The 22,765-nt window shown below is 43.5% G+C and overlaps 1 protein-coding gene across 1 annotated transcript; it reads right to left on the bottom strand.

The window, feature by feature from the left end:
• Nucleotides 1–1,184: 1,184 nt before the first annotated feature.
• NELFE (negative elongation factor complex member E) lies at nucleotides 1,185–22,640 on the bottom strand. The gene is made up of 11 exons (XM_089659154.1): nucleotides 22,488–22,640; nucleotides 20,325–20,418; nucleotides 18,706–18,775; nucleotides 18,292–18,437; nucleotides 15,428–15,502; nucleotides 14,859–14,896; nucleotides 13,248–13,462; nucleotides 12,555–12,699; nucleotides 12,416–12,470; nucleotides 6,528–6,630; nucleotides 1,185–1,403 (listed from the first exon to the last, which is right to left on the bottom strand). Exons 2-11 carry the CDS (start codon nucleotides 20,397–20,399, stop codon nucleotides 1,294–1,296), a joined length of 1,032 nt encoding a protein of 343 aa, XP_089515280.1. The 5' UTR covers nucleotides 20,400–20,418; nucleotides 22,488–22,640; the 3' UTR covers nucleotides 1,185–1,293.
• Nucleotides 22,641–22,765: the final 125 nt, after the last annotated feature.

Here is a 22,765-nt window from a genome sequence, read left to right as displayed (position 1 = left end):
GACTGAAGTACTGAGCAGCGGCCGGCAGGTGGGCGGGCGACGGCAAACAGGCTTCGGAGAGGGGCGGGGTTCTTTTGGCCCCTGTATCGGTGCTTTTTTTCATTTCGGCCAACAGCTGAAAGGGGTGTTTTCAGCCGAAACGTTTCAGCCACCGGAATTTCGGTGCATCCCTAGTGGTAACCAATCAGCTTCTAACTTCAGCTTGTTCAATTAAGCTTTGAAATAAAACCTGGAAGTTGATTGATTTCTTTTCAGAGCTGTACCGGATTTTGCACTCTCAGGTTTTAGTAAATAACCCCCAGTGCATCACATACGTGGTAGAGGCCAAGCTGACGAGAGGCCATACCTTACACCTCCTGGCCAAAACCTTCTGGCATTGGTGACAGGGTGTAACAGGATGAGGAAAGGCATAGGTGACTGCAGCAGGTGCTGGCATGCAGAGTGGTCAGATGACAGCTTGAATTGAGATGGCCAGCTTGGCTCAAATCACAACAAAGACTACAATCAGCTCAGCAATGAAACAAAGGAGACCTGATAGCGTAGCACTGTATAGAACTGCTGCATTTATTCAGTAAAGAGGGTACTCAAGACAATAAATGAAATAAGCTCTTCATTTCAACTGTTGGTGGATGTGATGTCAGCTGCTTAGGCACAATGCATTCATCACAGAGGATGTCCTCAGGGGTCAGGAGTCCTGGCCTTTGACAACGTCCTCTGCAATAAAATGTGGCTCTATTGAGGTGGCCATCATAGTTGAAGCAGAGCTTGGCTTCTTCATGTCAGTCTGCAGGAAGGAGAACAGTGAACAGCATGCTAGTGACATCATCAAATCACCTGAGACTAGAAGTCAGTGGCAGCAGTACCTTAGATCTCACACTTCAGATAGGCACACTCACGTACCAGGAAGTACACTTTTATTTTTCAGGAGAAATTCCAGATAAAATGCTCATCTACAGGGTACTTCTTGGGCACAATTAACATTTCTAGGTGTTTCCTTATAACATAGCAAACCTTCACTTTTTGGGTTCAGTTCCACCTTTACAATAATTTGGGGGAATGACCAAATACAATTGGCCATACAATGTAGTTGTCACTTGTTAGTTTATCCGATCGCCTGGAGTAAGTAAGGAGTGAGTGTAGGAAAACACAGCAAAGGAAAATGGCAGGAGTCCAAACGCACGCCATGATACCAAACAACTGTTTATTATACAACATTAAACATATTTTAGACACAGACCTCTTGGCAGCATTGCCCAGCTACCTCAACACATCACGTGTTCTGTGAACGTCTGATCAGCTGGGATTGTTGGGGGGTGCTGCTGGGGTTACGCTGAAGTAATCTTCTGAATAGCTGACCTGTGCCCTCTTGTCTTTGTGGGAACCCTTCACACTGTTGTGGACAGCTGTAGAGGAGAAACATCCCGGGTTAGACTGTGACACACAAAAATGATAAAAGGCCTCATGGAAGAAACAAGCACAATTGAGAGGGATTTCATGTGAGTCAATGAACCTTCCCTTGTCACCTCTCTTCCTCCAGCCTGATCAATACATCTATGCATGTCAACTGTGTATTTTCTGTGAGTTAGGCTGGCCATACATTATACAATTATCTGCAGATTTTTGGTTTAGATTTACCAAAAACCATATAATAGGAGGACAAACCTAAACAACACTTTCAGTTGTATCCAATTAGGCAGGCCCTTGCACTACATAGTTGAAGGTAAATCTAAAGGAAATTGGGCAGAAAATCTGCAGATAATTGTATAATGTATGGCCAGCCTTACGCTGTAACATTGCTTCATTCTGTATTTGAAGAAACAAGAGTCCACTTATTTTGTTGATCACCACATTTAGTAGCCTTGCACAGCTCTTAAAGTGGAACTAAAAAAAAAAAGGTAAAAAAACCCCCAAAAAGCAAAAAAAAAAAACCTGTAAAAGACAGACAGTCTTTTATCTCTTCTGCAATAAAATATGCCTACCTGCCTATTGGCAATGCTCTGTAGAAAGTACATGGAGCTGTGCATGCAGCTGTGTGCTGGGATGACTGCACTCCTGTGCGTGCATAGGAGTGATGTCATCCCATGTCGGTCAATCAAGACGGCCAAATACTAGCGCTCAGAAGAAACTGTGGGGGGGGGGGGGAGATGCTGGAACCTGACTACACCTTTCTCCTAGGAACACCTTCCCCTCTTCTCATATCCATAACTTTGGCAGAAAATAAGGATCTGTAGTACACAGAGAGAGCTGGGAACACTTTAAATAATAACAGTTCAGGAGAGGAAAAGCACAGGAAATCATCATCTCAAGATTTCTGGCAGAATCACTTTTTTTTGCACTTATCAGATCGAAAAGGGTAAGATCAACTTTGGAACATGTTACATGTTTCAGTCCTATTTAGGGTGGAACATGCTCCAGCTCCTTCCACTTCTCCCCCGGATCCCCCTTCCCCTGTGATAGCTGACAGGAGTTGTTCTCTCTGCATTCGCTGTCACTTTTTGAAGACGACACGGCTGTATGGAGCTCCACCCACACAGCTGCATAATTCATTCACAAATTCCTGTAAATGAACAAATTACATGTACCAAAATATAAAAGACAGTGCTAGCCTTTCAAATATGTGCGAAAAAACAAAACTAAAAATCATAAAATCAAATGATATCCATACTCCAATACAATATAAGCACATGTATGAAGTTCCGAATATACATATTGATCTCCAATCACTGTGAATGTGGGAATGAACTGAGTGACTATTTTCTGAAACTCAATGTGCGCCATCGCGTGTTACAGATAAACTCCTCACTCACCAGACCTATGTGGCTAGCAATGCAGTCTGCAAGCTCTATATGTCACATCCAGCATACGTGAGGATTATGGTCAATTCGCTGAAGAATCCACTGCCAATTCTCAAACATACGGAACAGACAATCAAAAAGCCCAGAAAATGCTTATGGTGTAGTAGGTATTTAATAAACAAAGAAATTAAAAATATCCAAAATTGCACTCACATGACTAGATACCAAAGAAGGCACCAACATAGACAGCTCACTTATGGACCCTTCTTCAGCAATGCTGCTCATACAACAGAGCCGGCGTGCAGTCCGTAGACTGGAAATTATGTCAACTACTTGGCCTTTGTGCATTTAGCACCAGCTTCCGGATGAAGCGCTGCACGTGAAGCTCTTTGCGGCCTAACCGTTGACATTTTGGGGCAGCTCTGATGAGCGTTCTCGTAGTCCACTGACATGTCCTCTGGCTTTCAAAAAGACAGACAGATCTTACAGAGGTACAGGCTGCAAGCCAGAGGACATGTTTGCAGGAGCCCGCATTGCACCCCTGCTGGAAAAACTAATAAATGCACATTTTTTTTTCCTTGCAGAAATATGGTCATTTATTATATACACTTTAAGAGAAAGTTCCCTTCCACAGGCAAAAAAATAAAAACCTGACAGGGGCTGTACCCATTCCCCACTGTATCCAAAAACAACAATAAAACAAATTTGTCTACAGATACATTTTAAACAAAGAGTCTTGAATATACTCTCCAATAAATGTTCACTTGTAAAACTGCATTGTCCGGATATGGAGCGTACTGCCAACACATACGGGTTTATGTTATACCTAGGGCACAGAATAAAATGCCTCTACTGTCTAGCCTTCCTATACCCCAGGGGTTTACAACTCCTCTGCAGGAATGATGAACAAAGAAAGCTGCTTTGTGACTCCATCCTTCTGCTGGACCTGTACATCTAATGGTTTACACACTGCAGTTTTAAGACTCCTCCCTAGAGATCTGCCCTAAACTACCAGGATTGGGTTTATTTTATACACTGCTAGTACTACGACAATTTACAGGTGTAGTTTCTTCCCCCCCTCATTAACATGCTTTGACAAAGCACATATCTGTGCGAAATGCATCATAACAATAACAACCAGGTCTGGTTGTTGTCCGCCCCAGGCACTCTGGCTTCTCTTTCCATCCATCAGCATCCATCTGCTGGTCTCTGCGTTTCACTGACGTCACTTCCAATGTGCACTGACGTCACTTCTGGTGCACGAGTTCCGGGGACATCCGAGGCAGCAACCTGTTCTGTGAGTGGTACCTTCTCACAGTTGGCGACCTATCTTCCAGCAGAGCAGCCCACAGGATTCCTCTCCACCCCCTCCTGCACCCTGGTTTGGATGTACCTGTTTCTTCTGCAGTAAGCCAATTGTATTGACCACATTCACACATTTGGGTTATACCACCCACCTTTTTCCTTTGTTTACATTGGACATATGCCTGTGAACAATGGTTTTAATTCCTTTCAAGTGGATAGTAAAATCCTTTTTTACTCTGGATAATATTGTCATCATTCTTGCTAATTTTTTATATTTTACTGGTCACTATTAATTTGGCTCTATACCAATAGCCCTCAGTATCAGCTACTGGGCAATTTACAGGTGTAGTTTCTTTTGTACCCCCTCATTAACATGCTAATTAAATTACAGAAAAAAAATCCTACGGTTTTCATTACAAACACATTATTAGTCCCATTAGAATAATAACTGGGTCTCTGTGCTTCTTACCATACTATGCAGATACATGGTGGCTGGTGGGAGGCGTTGGCAGGGTGCTCTACATACGCTTTCTGAAAACATCACAACCCTCTGCCTCAGTAGTCCTTTCAAGAGCCCTCAGACCTGATGCAAGCAGCAGGCTGGGTCTTGGAAGGAGTAATGCAAATATCAAAATGCCTTGATGGTTGGAGGTCACACTGGAGGAGTGGTTGTTCCTACGCAGGCTGTATTTGCAGGCAGACTAACCTAGATATTGCCCATGTGTGGTTCTCAGCCTCCATGATTTACAGAACTGAAATCCAATGAATACAAAGGGTGGGCCAGGGACAAGCTGGGAAGGAAAGTGCTAGATGATAATGGATGTCCTACAGCCAGGAAATGAGGCAAGATCTATGCGACGTTCTGCAGATTCTAAACCACATTATGAGAGGTGCACAGTGTGCAGTGAAATCAGAGTAAGCAGTTTCAGTCCAGGAGAGGAGCCGGTACAACTGCAAGACTGAAGGAAGGGCTGGAGTTCAGCTGTTTTTAAATCTTACCTGGCATTTTCTGATTATTATTAAAGCATGTTATGAGAATGATGAAGAATCAGTTACATTTTCTAGTTGATGGCCAATAAATGATTTTACAGTTGTTTTTCTTTATGTTAGCGTTACCTATAATGCCACCACCTCCCCCTCACTCCCTCTCCCTGTTGGGGTCCCTCAAGGCTCTGTCCTCGGACCCCTTCTCTTCTCCATCTACACCTCCTCCCTTGGCCAACTCATACACTCTCACGGCTTCAACTACCACCTCTATGCCGACGACACACAAATCTATCTCTCAACCCCCCACCTCACCCCCTCGGTCTCCGCCCGAATCACACACCTACTGAGCGACATATCAGATTGGATGTCGCTCCACTTCCTTAAACTGAACCTCTCCAAAACCGAGTTTCTTGTCTTCCCCCCAGCCCGGACCCCACCCCCCATTGACTTCTCCATCATGTCCAACAACGCCACCATCAAACCCGCCCCGCAGGCCAGAGTACTTGGTGTCATTCTGGACTCCAACCTATCCTTCCAGCCCCAAGTCCAATCTTTAACAAACTCGTACAGACTCCACCTCCGCAACATCGCCAAAATCCGCACGTTCCTAACCCCAGAAACCACTAAACAGCTCATCCACTCCCTCATCATATCACGACTCGACTACTGCAACTCCCTCCTCACTGGCCTGCCTCGCCGCTGGCTATCCCCGCTTCAATCGGTCCTGAATACGGCTGCCAGACTCATTCATCGTTCCAACCGCTCCATCTCTGCCACCCCCCTCTGCCAATCCCTCCACTGGCTTCCGATTGCGCAACGGATCAAATTCAAAATCCTAACGCTGACGTACAAAGCCGTCCACCATACTGCCCCGAACTACATCACCGACCTGATATCCAAGTACCACCCAACACGCACACTCCGCTCCTCACAAGACCTCCTTCTCTCTAGTTCCCTGGTCTCCTCCTCCCATGCCCGCCTCCAGGACTTCTCCAGGGTGTCACCCATCCTCTGGAACTCCCTGCCCCAACCCATCAGATTATCACCTACTCTCCTCTCCTATAGGCGCACCCTGAAAACCCATCTGTTCAGGGAAGCCTACCCCACCCCCTGCTAACTTGCTGACCTCCTCCACTCTTCCTACCACTCCATCCCCCACAGCTATCTCCTCCTGTGCCACCATCCCCTCCCTCCTAGATTGTAAGCTCGAAAGAGCAGGGCCCTCAATCCCCTCATGTTTTTCATTGTATTGGTATTGTTCTGTCACATGTTCTGTCCCCCTTTGTAATGTACAGCGCTGAGCGAACCATTGGCGCTTTATAAATACTGTATAATAATAATGTCAGTCTACAGCTCAGGTTGAATTTGATAGGCTTTTGTGTTTTTGGCTCCCATAACTACACAACTATAATACATTCGGCACACAATCTCATTACTCACCCAACTGGCCCCAGACGGATTTCTCAATGGCGGCATCCAACATCGGCTGCTTCCGAGCAATGCTGACGCTGACCGCGACATCTTCAATCTTTGTGTTATCAAGCTGGGGAAGGAGACAAAAGCAGGAAAATGTGAAATTCAGCAGAACAAGAGGGAAGGAGGGCTCAGTGAGGCTATACATTTGAGTTTCTCCCCCCAGAAAAAATGCATGCGTGACGTTTACATTACAATTTGTTTTTGGTGTGTCCTAACCAACTCTGCTTCCTGCTGAGCACTGCTGCATAGAGTCTCCTTCACTGCACTGAACACAGGGCAGATCTGCCTCCTGTGCTGCACACAAAAGGGTCCTTTGAGTTCCTAGACCCCATTATTTAAAAGGGATCACCTATGTCTGAATGGGGCCCCAGGATCCCAGAGGCTGAGCTCCAGTCAGGGTACTTTCCGCAACTATTTCCATCATGATGTTGTAATGGTGCAATTCTCTATATACTGTGCTAATGCCATGTGATATCATTTGCTGTTGCAGTGCAATGTAGAATACTGACATGACACATTACGCTCAGTTCTAAGATATAAGTGTTTTTTCCATCTCATGAGAAAAACAAAAGAAAGTTCAAATCACAAACATGAATATTGTTTAAGTGTGGAAACTTTTGCATGAAATGGGCATTTAAAGTGGTTGTAAACATCAGACATGAAAAGTGAACAAAGCTTATCCCTCTATTGTGTGTACTTGTCTCAAAACAGAGCACAAAGTGTCATTTCTGTCTGCTGCTTTGTTTCTCTGCTATCAGCATGAATCACTTCCCAGGAGTTTTCCTGACACCAAGAGAAAAAGGGTGACAGGGGAGGGATCTCCAGCTGATTGACAGCCTCAGCTTTCTTCCTGTGAGCTGTGCGAAGGGGTGTGTCTCTTCCCTCCAATCAGCTCTCAGAACTCTCTTCACTGAACTCTGCTGAATGTAATTTCAGCTCTCCAGCCCGTTTTCCGACAGCTCAAACGTTATAAATTCTGGACTTTGGATGGTTGTAGAGAGGAAAAGACTGCAGGTACACAGTTCTTTTCCTCATTTGCTGCATCTCAGTACTGCTGATCTCCATAAACCTCTTTGCAGCCACTTTCTATCAACATGCACTCTAGAAAAGCCTGTAGGACAATTCTCTGGACCAACTTCCTCAGGGTGAGTTCATTGGACCATGCCTTCGTAATGTGCATTAAAAAATTGTCCGCTTGTAGTCTCCAGAGATAGGGTGACAATGCAGGAACAAAACTGGGAGACGGCCAGAGCATTATCACTCTATAACAGAAATGGCCTAAAAAGGGAACTTCATGGTAGGATTACCATGGATTATTTTAATGAAAGCTGCAAATTTAAAAATATTGAAAATGACTATTGACATTACATTAAGATGATAAAGCTTAACGTGGCAGTAAAGTCAAAACCTAACTAACTCTAAACCTTCTCTCAGCCACATTCTAAACCTAATCTATCTAGCCCTGTAAAGCAAAAATCACTATTCTTACCTGTTCTGCAGCCACTCCGGTCAGCTTGCAGGAGAGGTAGCCAACAACGGAAGACCCATAGTAAAGCTGGCCATACACAGGCCATACATGGGTCGAATTCCAAAAGAATTTTCTTTCGAAAATCTTTTCTAAGAATTTTCGTTTGAATTTCGCACCATTAGTGGGTCACAGAAATGGCCGATTTTCGTGTGACCATCGAATTTGAGTGATCGGCATGTTGGAAATTTTTTGAAAAACAAAACGAATTTCGAATCAATGATGGGAGAATCATGCAAGAAACATAAATGAAAAAGAAACAAAGCATGAGCTATGACCTGGAAAGAAAAGAAAATTCTTGGCTACGAAAATTCTTTTCTGTAACAACATAAGGTGGTACTGAAGGCTTGGTTGGTTAAATTTCGAAATCAATGGTGGCACCATCAGATTACGAAACGCACAAAATTTTCAATTTTCTAAAGAAAATTCGTTCGGAATTCCACCCATGTATGGCCACGTCTATGACTGATGTCACTTCCTAGCCGTTGTCAATTTGATCTTGCACACAGCAGTCACCGCTGGAGAATGGACTGGAACGGCTTAAATTTTTATTTACAGGGCTAGATAGATGAGGCTTATGCAGGCCATAGACGGGTCGAAAACCGGCCGTTTAAAAAAAAAAAAACAAAAAAAAAAAAAACAAAAACGAAAAAGCGGTCATTCAATAGGCCGACATTACCACCAATGGTAAAAAAAAAAAACAAAAAACAAAAAAAAACAAAAAAAAAACCGGACAATATTTGTCCCGTCTATGGCTGGCATTTAATTACTTCTGTCCCTTGCAGAGAGCTCCGCTATTATATTTGACATGAAAAAGTATTGCGGTTGAAACAATGTATCTATTTGTATCCATTTCGGATACAGATGGTTTTATTCGGATACAAATAGATACATTGTTGCAACCGCAATACTTTTTCATGTCAAATATAATAGTGGACTGGAATTCTTCTCTTTCAGGTCATGGCTCATGATTTTTTAATCTGTAAAACGATCGGCGGATTTGCCCATCATTGCCGGGAAAATTGGCAGATCGGCAAAATCAGCCGATTTTTTTCCAACTTTACCGATAAAAAAAAAAATGTGCCAAAACAATGAAAAACGGCCGACCAATTAACCCACTAACGGTGCGAAAATCGGATGATTTTTTTTTCGGCCGATTTCGACCCGTCTATGGCCTGCATTAGAATGTGGCTGAGAGTTGGTTTAGAAACTTCCACTTTAAATGAAATGTTAGCTATTGGGTTTATATTTACTTTATTTTCATGTATTTAAACTTAGGATTGCAATTTAGTGTACAACATCCCTAAATGTTTTAATATCTCCAAAACCAAAAAAAATGTGGGGGCATTTACTGGTATACAGACACAGGTGTCCATGTTGACAAGGACAAGGCTGGAAATCACTCTGTCATGCTGACTGAGTTAGAATAACAGACTGTAAGCTTTAAAAAAAGGAGGGTGGTGTTGGAAATCATTGTTCTTCCTCTGTTAACCATGGTTACCTGCAAGGAAACACGTGCAGTCATCATTGCTTTGCACAAAAAGGGATTCAGAAGGAAGGATATTGCTGCTGCTAAGATTGTACCTAAATAAACCATTTATCAGGTCATCAAGAACTTCAAGGAGAGAGGTTCAATTGTTGTAAAGAAGGCTTCAGGGAACCCAAGAAAGTCCAGCAAACGCCAGGACCATCTCCTAAAGTAAATTCAGCTGCTGGTTCGGGGAACCACCAGTGTAGAGCTTGCTCAGGAATGGCAGCATGCAGGTGTGATTGCATCTGCACGCACAGTGAGGAGACTTGGGCCCAATTAGCCATTTTCCCTCCCCGGTGTCATGTGACTCGTTAGTGTTACAAGGTCTCAGGTGTGAATGGGGAGCAGGTGTGTTAAATTTGCTGTTATCGCTCTCACTCTCTCATACTGGTCACTGGAAGTTCAACATGGCACCTCATGTCAAAGAACTCTTTGAGGATCTGAAAAAAAGAATTGTTGCTCTACATAAAGATGGCCTATGCTATAAGAAGATTGCCAAGACCCTGAAAGCACGGTGGTCAAGACCATACAGCAGTTTAGAAGGACAGGTTCCACTCAGAACAGGCCTCGCCATGGTCCACCAAAGAGGTTGAGTGCGCGTGCTCAGTGTCCTATCCAGAGGTTATCTTTGGAAATAGACGTATGAGTGGTGCCAACATTGCTGCAGAGGTTGAAGGGGTGAGGGGTCAGCCTGTCAGTGCTCAGACCATACACCGCACACTGCATCAAACTGGTCTGCATGGCTGTCGTCCCGAAAGGAAGCCTCTTCTAAAGATGATGCACAAGAAAGCCCGCAAACAGTTTGCTGAAGACAAGCAGACTAAGGACACGGATTACTGGAACCACGTCCTGTGGTCTGATGGCTTATGGGGGCACTCAGAAAGGGGGAGGAGCCAGAAGCGCTGGCAGGGATCCCCAGAAGAGGAGGATCAGGGCTGCCCTGTGCAAAACCATTGCTGGGCTAGGAACTCAGCCTGCTCTCCTCCAATGATCATACTTGTCCTGACTCTCGGCATAGCCATTCGCTGGGAAAAATCAGGGTCCTGAGGTTTCTCCTCCCTCACCTTTCTATGCAGCTGAGAACAGAGGGTATGTGATCACTTACAAAAAAAAAAAGGAAAAAATGTATTTATAATGTTTTTATATCTATACACAAATGTTTTACTTTCAATTTCTATTTTAAAACTGTATGCGCTGTTTTACAAGGTTAGGAATTACACACTTTAATTCAAAGTGATCAATTTTAACTATCAGAATAAAAATCTTTGTATGAGAATTAAACTTTCTGAGAGGAATTCAAAAAAGCAGCTGTGACGCTTTTCTGCCGTTAGTCCCACTTGTTATTGTATTGCGCCAGATTCATGAAGCATTTGCAACACTTTTGGTTCTGATTGCAACTCATGCACCAAATTCAGGTAGTTCTAAAATGCACCAATTTACACGGTGGCAAATGAATGTGCCAAATGTAAAAAAAAAACAAACCACATACCGTACGTTCATATCCTATGAAAGCAGAGCTAAATAAGACCAACTCTCGTTAGGCGTATAGAGAGAAACTGGCTCAGACAGATTCTGCAGAAGTGTCTCATAAGCACTCTAAAAAGTGGCAAAGCATGTGCCAAATTCAGTTACAAGTTGTAGACAGGTACATGAATTTGGCGCATGCTGCACCACTTTTAGATTGCAGGACGCTTTCGCAAAATCTGTCTGCACCAGTCTTTAGGAATTTCAGGGTCTAAATTTTTTTTCTAGAAATATTGTTGCGCTTTTGAAAAAAGTCCCATAAATGATAATACAAATAAAGATAGGGCATCCTTCCACGAATGTATCTCTACATATGCATTTTCATAACGTATAGGGTATTTATAGGGTAAAAATCGTACCACCCAATCAGGGGCGGACTGACCATTTGGAAACTCGGGCACTGCCCGAGGGCCCGGGGTCAGTAGGGGGCCCCATGAGATGCCCCTGGTACCTTTTTCATAGGCTTTTTTGAGTTTGGGCAAGGGCACAGGGGCCCCATGATCCCCTTTTGCCCGGGGGCCCCATGTGTTGTCAGTCCGCCCCTGCACCCAATTCTACAGTTTATAGGTCCTGACCTCTTCAAACTCAGTGGGATGGCTGGAATACATATTTGTTCATAACTTTAACAATACACAATCACCCCTTGTCAACCTTCCATCCACCTGGGTGAATTTGGTCCTTAATCTGTGTTATGAATACTGCTTATATGAATGTTACATGGAGCATTAGGCCTCCTGCACACGGGCGCCTGGACTGTCGGTGTCAAATCCTGAAGTGTTTGGTCAGGGCAGCTTCATTATCCATTCCCATTGCCAGACCGGTTAAAATCTAGAACAGGCTGAAACACACAGCAGATGGAAGCTGTACTGAGCAGTACATGCATTTAGGGCTATATGCATTCAATGACGTGCCCCAAAAGCAGGAATTCTTTTCGGTACACTGCCCTGCCATTGTGTACTTCAGCCTGCCATAGATTTTGACAGGCTGCTGTTGGCAGGGCTGAACTCTGCAACAGTGCCTCCTAGAAAACCCAAAAATGTCAGAGTCTGATGCCGACGTGCCAAACCATCCTTGCGCATTAAGCCTTAGTTGTACAAAGCAAGCACAAGTACAGATATGGGAATTGGCCCTTACACAAATCAGAAAAAAAAAAAAAGGAGACAATGAAGCCCCCTCCATGATGGCTGCAATAGATGGACCTAAAATCAAGGGATCCTCAAAATCAAATAAAGAGGCATCAAATGACAAATCAAAATCTTGGCCAGCTCTTACCTCTTGTATGGCCTGATCTGCTGATTCCATCTTGTCAAATGTAACAAAGGCACACCTGTGTACAAGATTACAACCATTACATTTATTTGTATTAGTTATGGCTACACCCCTCCTAAATTTTTCCCTTGCATCTTCTCACTTTCGTTGATCGTCCATGGCGAGGTCGATAATTTTCCCAAATTTAGAGAAGGCGTCCATAAGCATCTGCTTCTTCATTCCGACACCATGAACATATACAGTGTTCCCTTTTCTGGGACCCCGGCGGTCCGAGAAAGAATCCGACCCTACAAAATATTGAAGGAGATGCAGGTATGAATAATGTAGGCACATGCAGCTTGCTGTATGTCAGCTGTACAGGAACTACAATTCTCAGCATGCTGGAACTGATATGCCTTCCATAGATGGGATCTGAAGACTTTCAAGCCCAGGCCTATAGTTTTGTCTTCATTTCGGTAAAACCTGCAATTATAGATCCATTTTTATTTTTGGGCCAGCTTGGCTCACGCAAACTATTTAAAATAATGGTATATCTCTAGTGCGCAAACACTGAAGGCACTGCTGCCTCTGATTGAAAAGAGACTGTGCTGCTCACTTTTCTTCTTGCTGGAGAGAAAGCTGTACCCGAGGACATCCAGTGCCCATTCTGAACACTCAAGGGGTGGGAAGGATTGACAATCATGTGACCACCTTGACTATGACAGTGGTTACATGATTGGGAAAATAAATAAATAAAGTTGAAGAGACATACAATAAAACTACAGATAGAAAGCATGAAATCAGTAAGTCTGCCTTTTAAGCAATCACAAGCAGCCAGTGTATTTATTTTACTCACTTCTATAGAAGTCTCTGTCTCGATCCCGCTCTCTCTCTCGATCCCTATCGCTGCGGTCTCTCTCCCGATCCCTTTCTCTATCACGCTCCCGATCTCTGCCGCGGTCTCGCTCTCTATCATACGACTCTCTTTCTGCACGTCGAGAGTCTCTGTCACTCTCTCGATCCTCCAGCTCCCTTTCGGGGTCTCGCATTCGGTCGCTGGAGCTGACAAAGCTGAGAGAGGAAAATTGATAGCAGGAATCAGAGCCTAAATATGTAGCTGGCAAAAAATGCTGCCACAGCATACACATGACCACACACAGAAATAAAACTTTTAATGCATTAAAAGGAACTTCTCAGCATAGGTACAGTAAATGGGAAATGCCATTTCAAACTCCTTTTTTAAAGTTGCAAACTACAGCTCTGTCAACCTCATAACTGCTTGAAACCAATCTCCAGCCAAAACCTTTTAATTTCTGACAGACGCATAAAGAGTATATACACCATACTTCTGCCACTTTTTTTTTTTTTGTTGCTGACCATGGCCACGTTTTATAAATTTCACTGTGCTTCTAGTCCGTAACAGAATATGAGGGAAGTGGTTGTCACTGGGACAAGAAGACAGACAGTAAAAATAACCTCACATACTTTCCCATTTTACTAAATGTGTAGTATTTTCTATCAGCCTGTGTTCCCCTGAAGAGTTTTCACATTACTTTCTATCCAGACAGGAAGTGGGGTTTAAAAGGATAAGTTCAGCTTTCAAATAAATAAATAAATAAATAAATAAAATGAATGTACATATTATTGCAGGTAAATAAATAAATAAAAAGGTGCATTTATTATTTTTTAACACTGCAGACTGAAAAGCATTGCACTTGCTTTCAGAAGATCACAGGTGCAAAGCTAGAATCCTGCAAACTCTCAGTCAGCTGTCTGCCCAATACTGGCAGGCAGTCACTGAACAGCAGAAAGAATCAGTGAACTACAATAGAGCTCACCATCGCCTTTGCAGTCCATTGAGGACTACACCCTAAAAATTGGTGTATTATGCTCCTAAAAGGTGAACTTAGCATTTAAGCTACTTACTAAGTCACTGATCTAGACACTTGATATGCACATACTAGTTGCAGGTCCAGGGGTGGACTGACAAATCATGGGGCCCCTGGGCAATAGGGGATCATGGGGCCCTTGTGTCCTTGCCCAAACTCAAAAAAGCCTATGAAAAAAAAGGTACCAGGGGCATCTCATGGGGCCCCCTACTGACCCCGGGCCCTCGGGCAGTGCCCGAGTTTCCAAATGGTCAGTCCGTCCCTGTGCAGGTCAGAGGCCTACCAAACAGTGCTGATCAAAATAGAACCCCCAGAGCATGAACCTTCAAAAACAAGATGATGTTTCCCACCCTCAAAGGCTCCTTTAACAAACCTGATGAGATCAATTACAATAAACTGATCGCAAACACATCTTTAACTAAAAGATTGTAAAGTTCAACTCCAGCCTAAACATTTTCATTTTGGCTATTTGGTATTTAAAACAACTATAGCTGAACAAGATACAGATAAATGGAATACACAAGCAGTAATGAAACAAGTGGCATAGCAATATAAGACAAGTCATAAAACGGCCTCACCTCTCGTAAAGTGACTTCCTCTGGGTACGTCGTGAGGCCTGGATGGAGAAAAAGAAGTATAAATGAATAACTTCTTTTTTTTTTTTTTAAATTAATAACAGAAATAAAAAACGGAGATAGCAAATAGGTTTTCTGCTGCAACCACACCCCAGCCATCACCTTTTGGGTCCTTTCACATGGGCATTCTGTTTATTTTCATCAGTTCAATCACGTTTTTTCAAAGAAAAAAACAGATCAGTTTACATCAGTTTTTTACATCCTGTACCAATGCAAAAAAAGATGAAAACAAAAACCAGACCGTATGTCCGTTTACATCCGTTTTTTTTGTCCTTTCCCTTTTTAAAAAAAAAAAAACGGAAGAAAAATAGGGATCTCTTCCTTTCAAAAAAACGGATGCAGACATTAACGGATATAAACAGATGATCACCATTTACCTCCACTAGTCCATAGAAATACATGGGTGTCCGTTTTTCATCTGTAAACGGACAGATGAAAAACCAACATACAGAACGCCTGTGTTCACCCTTAAGTGAAGGATGTGCAAAGATAATATCTGACTGGTGTGTTACCTCGGCTTGCTCCTCCTCAGTGGAGACACTTCGTTGGAAGGGCTGGAAAGTTGGAGCTGGGCCTTTATCAGGGTCCTAAAAACAAGAAGAAGAGAATCAAAAGTTATATCTTCTGGATAGCCGATACCTAAACAGAAGCACAGCACCGAGAACCAGTCTCCTTTGTCAGGGATACAGACAGCAATAGAAAGCTAACAGAGGGAAGCCAAAATATTGGCAGATTAAACTAACACTTAAGTGAGCCACCGTGCAAAAAACCTTCCTGCATCTCTGCAGAGGAAGCAAACATGTAGTGCATGTTAGCATTGGCCAACAGTACCCTAAAGGGAGGGGGCAACTTTTTTTGTGTATACATGTTAAAGTATTCTCTCCTTCCCCATTGAAAGACAGTTATGGACTGATGCCATCATAGTGCTTATTCAGTCACTCTACAGTCATGGCAGGTACCCTGAGTTGGTATCTACTAGTAGCAAAAAAGTTTTTTTTTTTATTGAAAATACATTAAAATGATATTAAATTTCATATATATATATATATATATATATATATATATATATATATATATATATATATATATATATATATATATATATTAGTTATATGGGGAATGTGTAGCTCGGTGGTAGATGCAATTTTTGTACAGTGAGTCCACATCGAACAGGCTATATAGTTAAGGGCCTGGTAGCCCACTTTTATTAAAGGGGAGTACCCAAAAGTCCATCCAGGATTCCCACGCAGGGGTTTCAGCTTCATTCAGGAAGTATAAATGAAAAATGAATCTAGAAAAATCCTCCTGCGCTTAATGGAGTACCTATCGTTATAAGCAGCTAACACTCAAACTGATACCATACAGTGAAAGGACAAAACATAAACCAAGTAGTGCAGCGCTCAATAACAAACCAATATCATATGGACAAGTAAAAAAGTTTTTAAAATTGACACACAATAGTACTAAAAATAGCCAGAGCACTAATAATAAACATATAGGTGACTGTTAACAATAAATATGCCCCCTTCACTCCCACTCAATATAGTGATCAGTGAGTAAAATCAATCAAGTGGGTAAAAGCAGTTCATAAATAAGTGATGGTGTTCAATATATACAGTTCATGCATTGTGCGTGATCACACAAGAATTTCCGATAACGGTGAGTGACTCTCCTTCTATAGGTGAATTGCCTCCTCACCTCCACCCTGCGGCCCTCTGGGCCAACATGCCTTCAAGATCACTCTGATCTTACTCCAATAATGTCAGATAAGCTCCTCCAGATCTGCCATCATATGGGGATGATACACCAGATGTCCTAGCTCCTGATCTCTGCTGAATGTACCACTCGTCCAAATCGAGTAAATATAAGAAAATACGACCTTGCGTATCTACGCGTTACGTCACCGCTCGCGTGACTTCATCAGGACGCAGTACCCTAACAGCGGTGACGTACTTCCGGTTCATCCGCCATCTTGGTCCACCTAGGAAATATGCACTTTCACCCATGCAGTACACCCATGCTTGTGGGGAGAATTGAGGAAAGCAATGTAAGTGCCATTTTTCTGCTCTAATTAATAAAAGCATTATACTTTGGCATACTACACTATCAGAGTATTTTCTTATATTTACTCGATCTGGACGAGTGGTACATTCAGTAGAGATCAGGAGCTAGGACATCTGGTGTATCATCCCCATATGATGGCAGATCTGGAGGAGCTTATCTGACAGTATTGGAGTAATATCAGAGTGATCTTGAAGGCGTGTTGGCCCAGAGGGCCGCAGAGTGGAGGTGAGGAGGCAATTCACCTATAGAAGGAGAGTCACTCACCGTTATCGGAAATTCTTGTGTGATCACGCACAATGCATGAACTGTATAAATGAAAAATAATACCAATTCACCTGGCTCTCAGGTCAGCAGTAGCTCTGCTTGTTCTGGTCTCCAAGACCACTTGCTATTCAGGCTCTCTCTCCGACATAGGTGGCAGAACCCACAAGGCCTCTTAACAGGGTTTTCCCAGAGTCTTCAGGCCCCCTGGACTCACTGGCCTCCATAGCTTCCTCAGTCCCCAGACTCTCAGAGCTGTCCAGACTTTCCCAGCCCTTGGGCCCAGAATCCCCCTCACAGTCTCCTCTAGGAACTCACAACTGTCCTGACAGGGTTCTGTCTTCAAGCAACTCCAACTTCCACTTCCACCACCTACTGCTTTCACCAGCTCATTGTAATAGGGCTGTGTGCACCTGGGCACAAATCCTGCTGGTTATCCACAACACCCAGACACTGGGTTGGAGAGTCCGTCCTGCCCAAGACACTTCGGAATCTCCAAACTACAGAGCCCTCTCCACTCACAATCTATGTTCTGTAGCATTAAAGTCAGCAGACATGCAATGTATATATATATTCATTCTTTTTTTTTTTTTTTTAACATTAACAATAAATAAACAAAGCTTTACTGCTCCAGTTTTTGTAAAGCAATGCCAACAAATGATCTAGTTGCATTGTCATGATCAGTTTTATTGATCCTGCATTCAAATTTAGTAAAATTTATAAACATGAAATCATCTGTATTATTCTTCAGTGAAACAAAAAAAAGAAGGATTTTTTTTTTTAGATCTACAGATATCAATGGATCAATGTTCACTGACAGTAGCAACAGTGATACGGACTACCACCCTGACTGTGACTGATTCTAACAGCTCGGTCACAGCAGCTGCAGGAAATATAAATGCCATTTGAACGTTTACACAGATTCACTGCAGCAGTAGTTTGGAAGTCATCTCAATGCACACTATATTCAGCATCTCCTGGAGGTTGCACCAAGAGAAAAAAACACACAGGTGGAGTATCTGTTAGAGATTAATGTTCTTATAGTTTTGACCTTAAGTTTGCCCTCCAGAGTCCGGGAACGCTTGAATCCACTGTTTTTGGTCCCAGACTTGATAGCACTAATAGCTCCAGTCTTCACCAGCATCTTTGCCTGTTCTGTAGCTGTGGCCGTATCCACTGCTGGCTGGTCAGACATAGCTAGGGAAGAGAAGCAGGAAATTAGGAATTGTAAAGATTTAGGCCTCATGCACACAGAACTATTTTTTTTTTTTTTTTTACTCCCTTGGATGCCTTTGCTTCAGGAGGAAAAACCCACATATTACAAAGGTGTTTGGGGCGTTCATTCATTCCACTGGCCAGAACAATAATTTATTCTGGTTATTGGAATGAATGACTGCTCAAGCAGCCAAAGTGTTCCTCTCTGGAATGCACAACTGATTTTTTTAAACTGTATATAACAACTCACATCTTTTGATCCCAGCCTGGCTTGTCTGATTAGTGGATGTCTGTTTCTTCAGGGCAAGCAGTGCTTTTTTCTGTAATAGAAAATGACACATATTAGTACTAATGGACAGATTCTAACCGATGCAATGAATGATACTTGCCAATAATGATTCCAAAATGCAAATGTAATTCTAACTTCAGATACACTATGTAGAGAAAATTTGTAAATTCTGTATAAAATTGTATTCTACTTTGTATGCTTTGCCTACGTATTGAACACGGCACTCCTTGTGCACACGGCACCAATAATGTTTTCATTACGTTTGCATTCCTTCAAGTCCTGATTAGAAATGAGCCTGCCTTTGTAACGCCCCTTGTTACCATAAAAGTAATGGCACAGTGGCTTAGTGGTTAGCACGTCTGCCTTGCAGAAAATGGGTCATGGGTTTCGATTCCTGACCATGGCGCCTCCTGCATGGAGTTTGCATGTTCTCCCTGTGCTTGCGTGGGTTTCCTCCCACACTCCAAAGACATGCTAATTGGATCCTGTCTAAATTGGCCCTAATATGTGTATATATGAATGTGAGTTAGGGACCTTAGATTGTACACCCCTTGAGGGTTAGGGACTGATGTGAATGTTCAATATATATGTGTAAAGCTCTGCATAAATTCACAGCGCTATATAAGTACCTGAAATAAATAAATTAAAAAAAAATTGTAATATTAATGTGATACCTATGTAATCATGTGTATAAAAAACTTCAAATGCGTTGAAAAAATAGAACAGTTCTTTGGAAAGATGCTGAGTGTATCTTTTTGTGTCTGTTCCCTACAGCAGTAGTTATGATTAATTTAGAACCACTAATCAATAGGATAGGCATTGCCGATCTATAAAATTTCAGTATTAAATGCCCAGAACACACTATAAGGCCAAAGGTGGACACCCTTCCGAACAAGAGAAATCTCTACATATCTTGCCTGCTTCAGCTTGTTTTTTGGGGGTATATATATATACATATATATATACCCCCAAGAAACAAGCTGAAGCAGGCAAGATATGTAGAGATTTCTCTTGTCCGGGCAAGGGCTGATTGCCCATAGATTGCCCCATGAACAGGGTAGATAGAGGAATCTCCCATCTCACTGCCAGCTATTTTATTCTGAGAGCCGCTGCCCCTGTAGCTATTGGAATATTTTAACATTGACTGCAACCGATTTACTGCAGTCACTGTTCAGCCAACTTTTTTCTGCCTGGCTCCCTGGTTTACTATGTTGAAGTTTGTTGAGATGGATGGTGTTGGTAGGGCCACCCATTGTTTGGATTTCAGCTGATTCACAGGAATTGGCTGAAATTTGAACTATGTATGGCCAGCCTCAGTAATGTGTCTACTGGAAAAAATAAAAAGACACACACAAATGATCGCATGAGGAATAAAAATCCAAATGACAAAGTTGTTACTGTACATGTGCAGGTTTCCCCAGACACGGAGAAGTTACTGTTTCATGTTCCAGCATCAACCGAAAACAGATATCCCAGTTTTTAGTGGCTGAATCTGTTAGCACTATCAGTGAACACTTTGGAAAATATTACATTATGCTATCAATATATCCAGAGACTTTTCTTCTTTAGATTTAACGAACCTTCTTTTTCAGTTTGGCATATTTCCGCTGCAGAGACTCCTCTTCCTCCGTCAAGCTGGCTGGCAGCAAAACCATGATGACAGGTGGTAGATACCTGAGAGAGAAAGAGAAGGTGGGCAAAGACCTTGTAAGTCATCCAATGACATTGTACTTAAGATGGTAGTAAAACGCCCCTAAAAAATTCTAAAATATCTTCTCTCTGCAAGTCAAGAGCATAACGTGTAAAACTTACCTGAAAACGAAGCCCTCCAGCAGAGGGTTGTCACGGCTCCCATCTTCACCCCGTCTTTTTTTTCGGGTTAACGAGTTGCAGCCATATAATTGGCCGAGCCGCAATGTCGTTACTCCAGCGAATGCGCAAAGGGAGTTTCAGCTGTCTTTTCCTCTATATTGGCATTGTGTCCACAGTAGCATTTGCATAGGCAGAGCAGAATAGGACTGGCCTTAGAGGGATTACTTAATGTGCTGATCACCGCCATACCAGAGCCATGATTATCGCCATATGCCTTACCAGCGTCCTGATCACCACCATACCAGAGCCCTGATCACTGCCATACCAGCGTCCTGATCGCCTCCACGGCCCATTTTAGCGTCCTGATCGCCTCCACGGCCCATTCCAGCGTCCTGATCGCCTCCACGGCCCATTCCAGCGTCCTGATCGCCTCCACGGCCCATTCCAGCGTCCTGATCGACCCCACGGCCCATTCCAGCGTCCTGATCGACCCCACGGCCCATTCCAGCGTCCTGATCGACCCCACGGCCCATTCCAGCGTCCTGATCGCCTCCACGGCCCATTCCAGCGTCCTGATCGCCCCCCATGGCCCATTCCAGCGTCCTGATCGCCCCCACGGCCCATTCCAGCGTCCTGATCGCCCCCACGGCCCATTCCAGCGTCCTGATCGCCCCCACGGCCCATTCCAGCGTCCTGATCGCCCCCACGGCCCATTCCAGCGTCCTGATCGCCCCCACGGCCTATTCCAGTGTCCTGATCACCACCACGGCCCATTCCAGCGTCCTGATCGCAACCACGGCCCATTCCAGCGTCCTGATCGCAACCACGGCCCATTCCAGAGTCCTGATCGCCTCCACGGCCCATTCCAGAGTCCTGATCGCCTCCACGGCCCATACCAGTGTCCTGATTGGCTCCACGGCCCATTCCAGCATCCTGATCGCCCCTACAGCCCATTCCAGCGTCCTGATCACCCCCACGGCCCATTCCAGCGTCCTGAACGCCTCCATGGCCCATTGGAACACACAGACTAAATATTATACACGGTTTTGGATTATTTTTACCCACAAAAATGTAGAAGAATACATTTTGGCCTAAATTTATGAAGAAAGATGATTTATTTGTAAAATGTTAAAAGAAAACCGAAGCAAAAATTTTTTTTTTAATTTTTAGTATTATTTAATTTATATAGCAAAACAAATAAAAAAACCCAGTGTGATCAAATACCACCAAAAGAAAGCTCTGTCTCGAAAAAAAATGGCAAACATTTAATTTGGTTACAGCGTTGCATGACTGCGCAATTGTCACTCAAAGTACATCAGTGCTGAAAACTGGCCTGGACTGGAATTGGGCAAAGTGAAAGTATCCAGACTTGAACTGGTTATTGCTTCTTTAACCCCTTCCCACCTGCCCCAGAGTCCCTTTAAAAAGTTCTGAACAACAGGGGGAAGGGAAAGATCAGCGATCGTGTGACTACTGTGATTGGCTGTCATAGAAGTCACACGATCAGGAGCTGATCTCACCAGCTACCAATCATTAGTCTGGTCTGAGAGCAATCTTCGACAGCTCGGTCTGTGTGATGGGAATGTGCAGTGAGCACGCTCTCAGCACAGACCCATGGAGTGCCCAGCAACACACGTGTGCGGCATGTAGGCGTTAAAGCCCACCCTTTTGCTGCCAGACAATGTAAGAAGAACATGCCTGGAATCAGGTTTAAAAATGTATAGTGTTTGTGGCCCTGGAACATGGATCTTCGTCTGTGGTTACCCCTGACAACAGCAGATCTTCATCATTAAAAGCCTATGCATGACCCACCACCTGCCTGCACCTACACACATCATAGGAGACTCAGAGTTCATGAACACATCTATAGCTGACCCCCTCCGTTCCCTTAATGATAATCTGTGCACAGGACAACTTTCAGCAATGTTTACCTGATTGGAATGCCGGTCGCGCTCTTTATACGTCACCCACACACATAGTCCGCTTTTTACCAACCAACAGAATGTACCCAAATCACGATGACCAATCACAATCCCTCGAGCGTATTCTTCCGCCACACATGTCGGACTGGCCTCGCCTCTACCTGCGCTTCCGCCACACATAGAGAGCTCCGTCCAATCAGAAGCCGCGGTTGCGGTGACATCACTTAGAGCGCCCACAGCCGTTTCTTCTGCTTCTTGGGCCAGGTGTTATGATGTAGTAGAGAAGG

The sequence above is a fragment of the Staurois parvus genome, unplaced genomic scaffold (genome assembly GCF_062004578.1).
Source record: "Staurois parvus isolate SC_StPar_1 unplaced genomic scaffold, SC_StPar_1.0 ptg001133l, whole genome shotgun sequence".
NCBI classification, from domain to species: Eukaryota; Metazoa; Chordata; class Amphibia; order Anura; family Ranidae; genus Staurois; species Staurois parvus.
The sequence above is the reverse complement of the archived record's forward strand: the minus strand, read 5'-3'. Positions and strand labels throughout refer to the sequence as shown.

Excerpts from the sequence above, each read along its gene's own strand:
- NELFE (XM_089659154.1), bottom strand. The coding sequence starts at position 20,399 with ATGGTTTTGCTGCCAGCCAGCTTGACGGAGGAAGAGGAGTCTCTGCAG. Across the intron at positions 12,700-13,247 it reads AGACAGAGACTTCTATAGAA|GGTCGGATTCTTTCTCGGAC; the intron begins GTGAGTAAAATA and ends AATATTTTGTAG. Across the intron at positions 6,631-12,415 it reads CAGATCAGGCCATACAAGAG|CTTGATAACACAAAGATTGA; the intron begins GTAAGAGCTGGC and ends CTCCTTCCCCAG.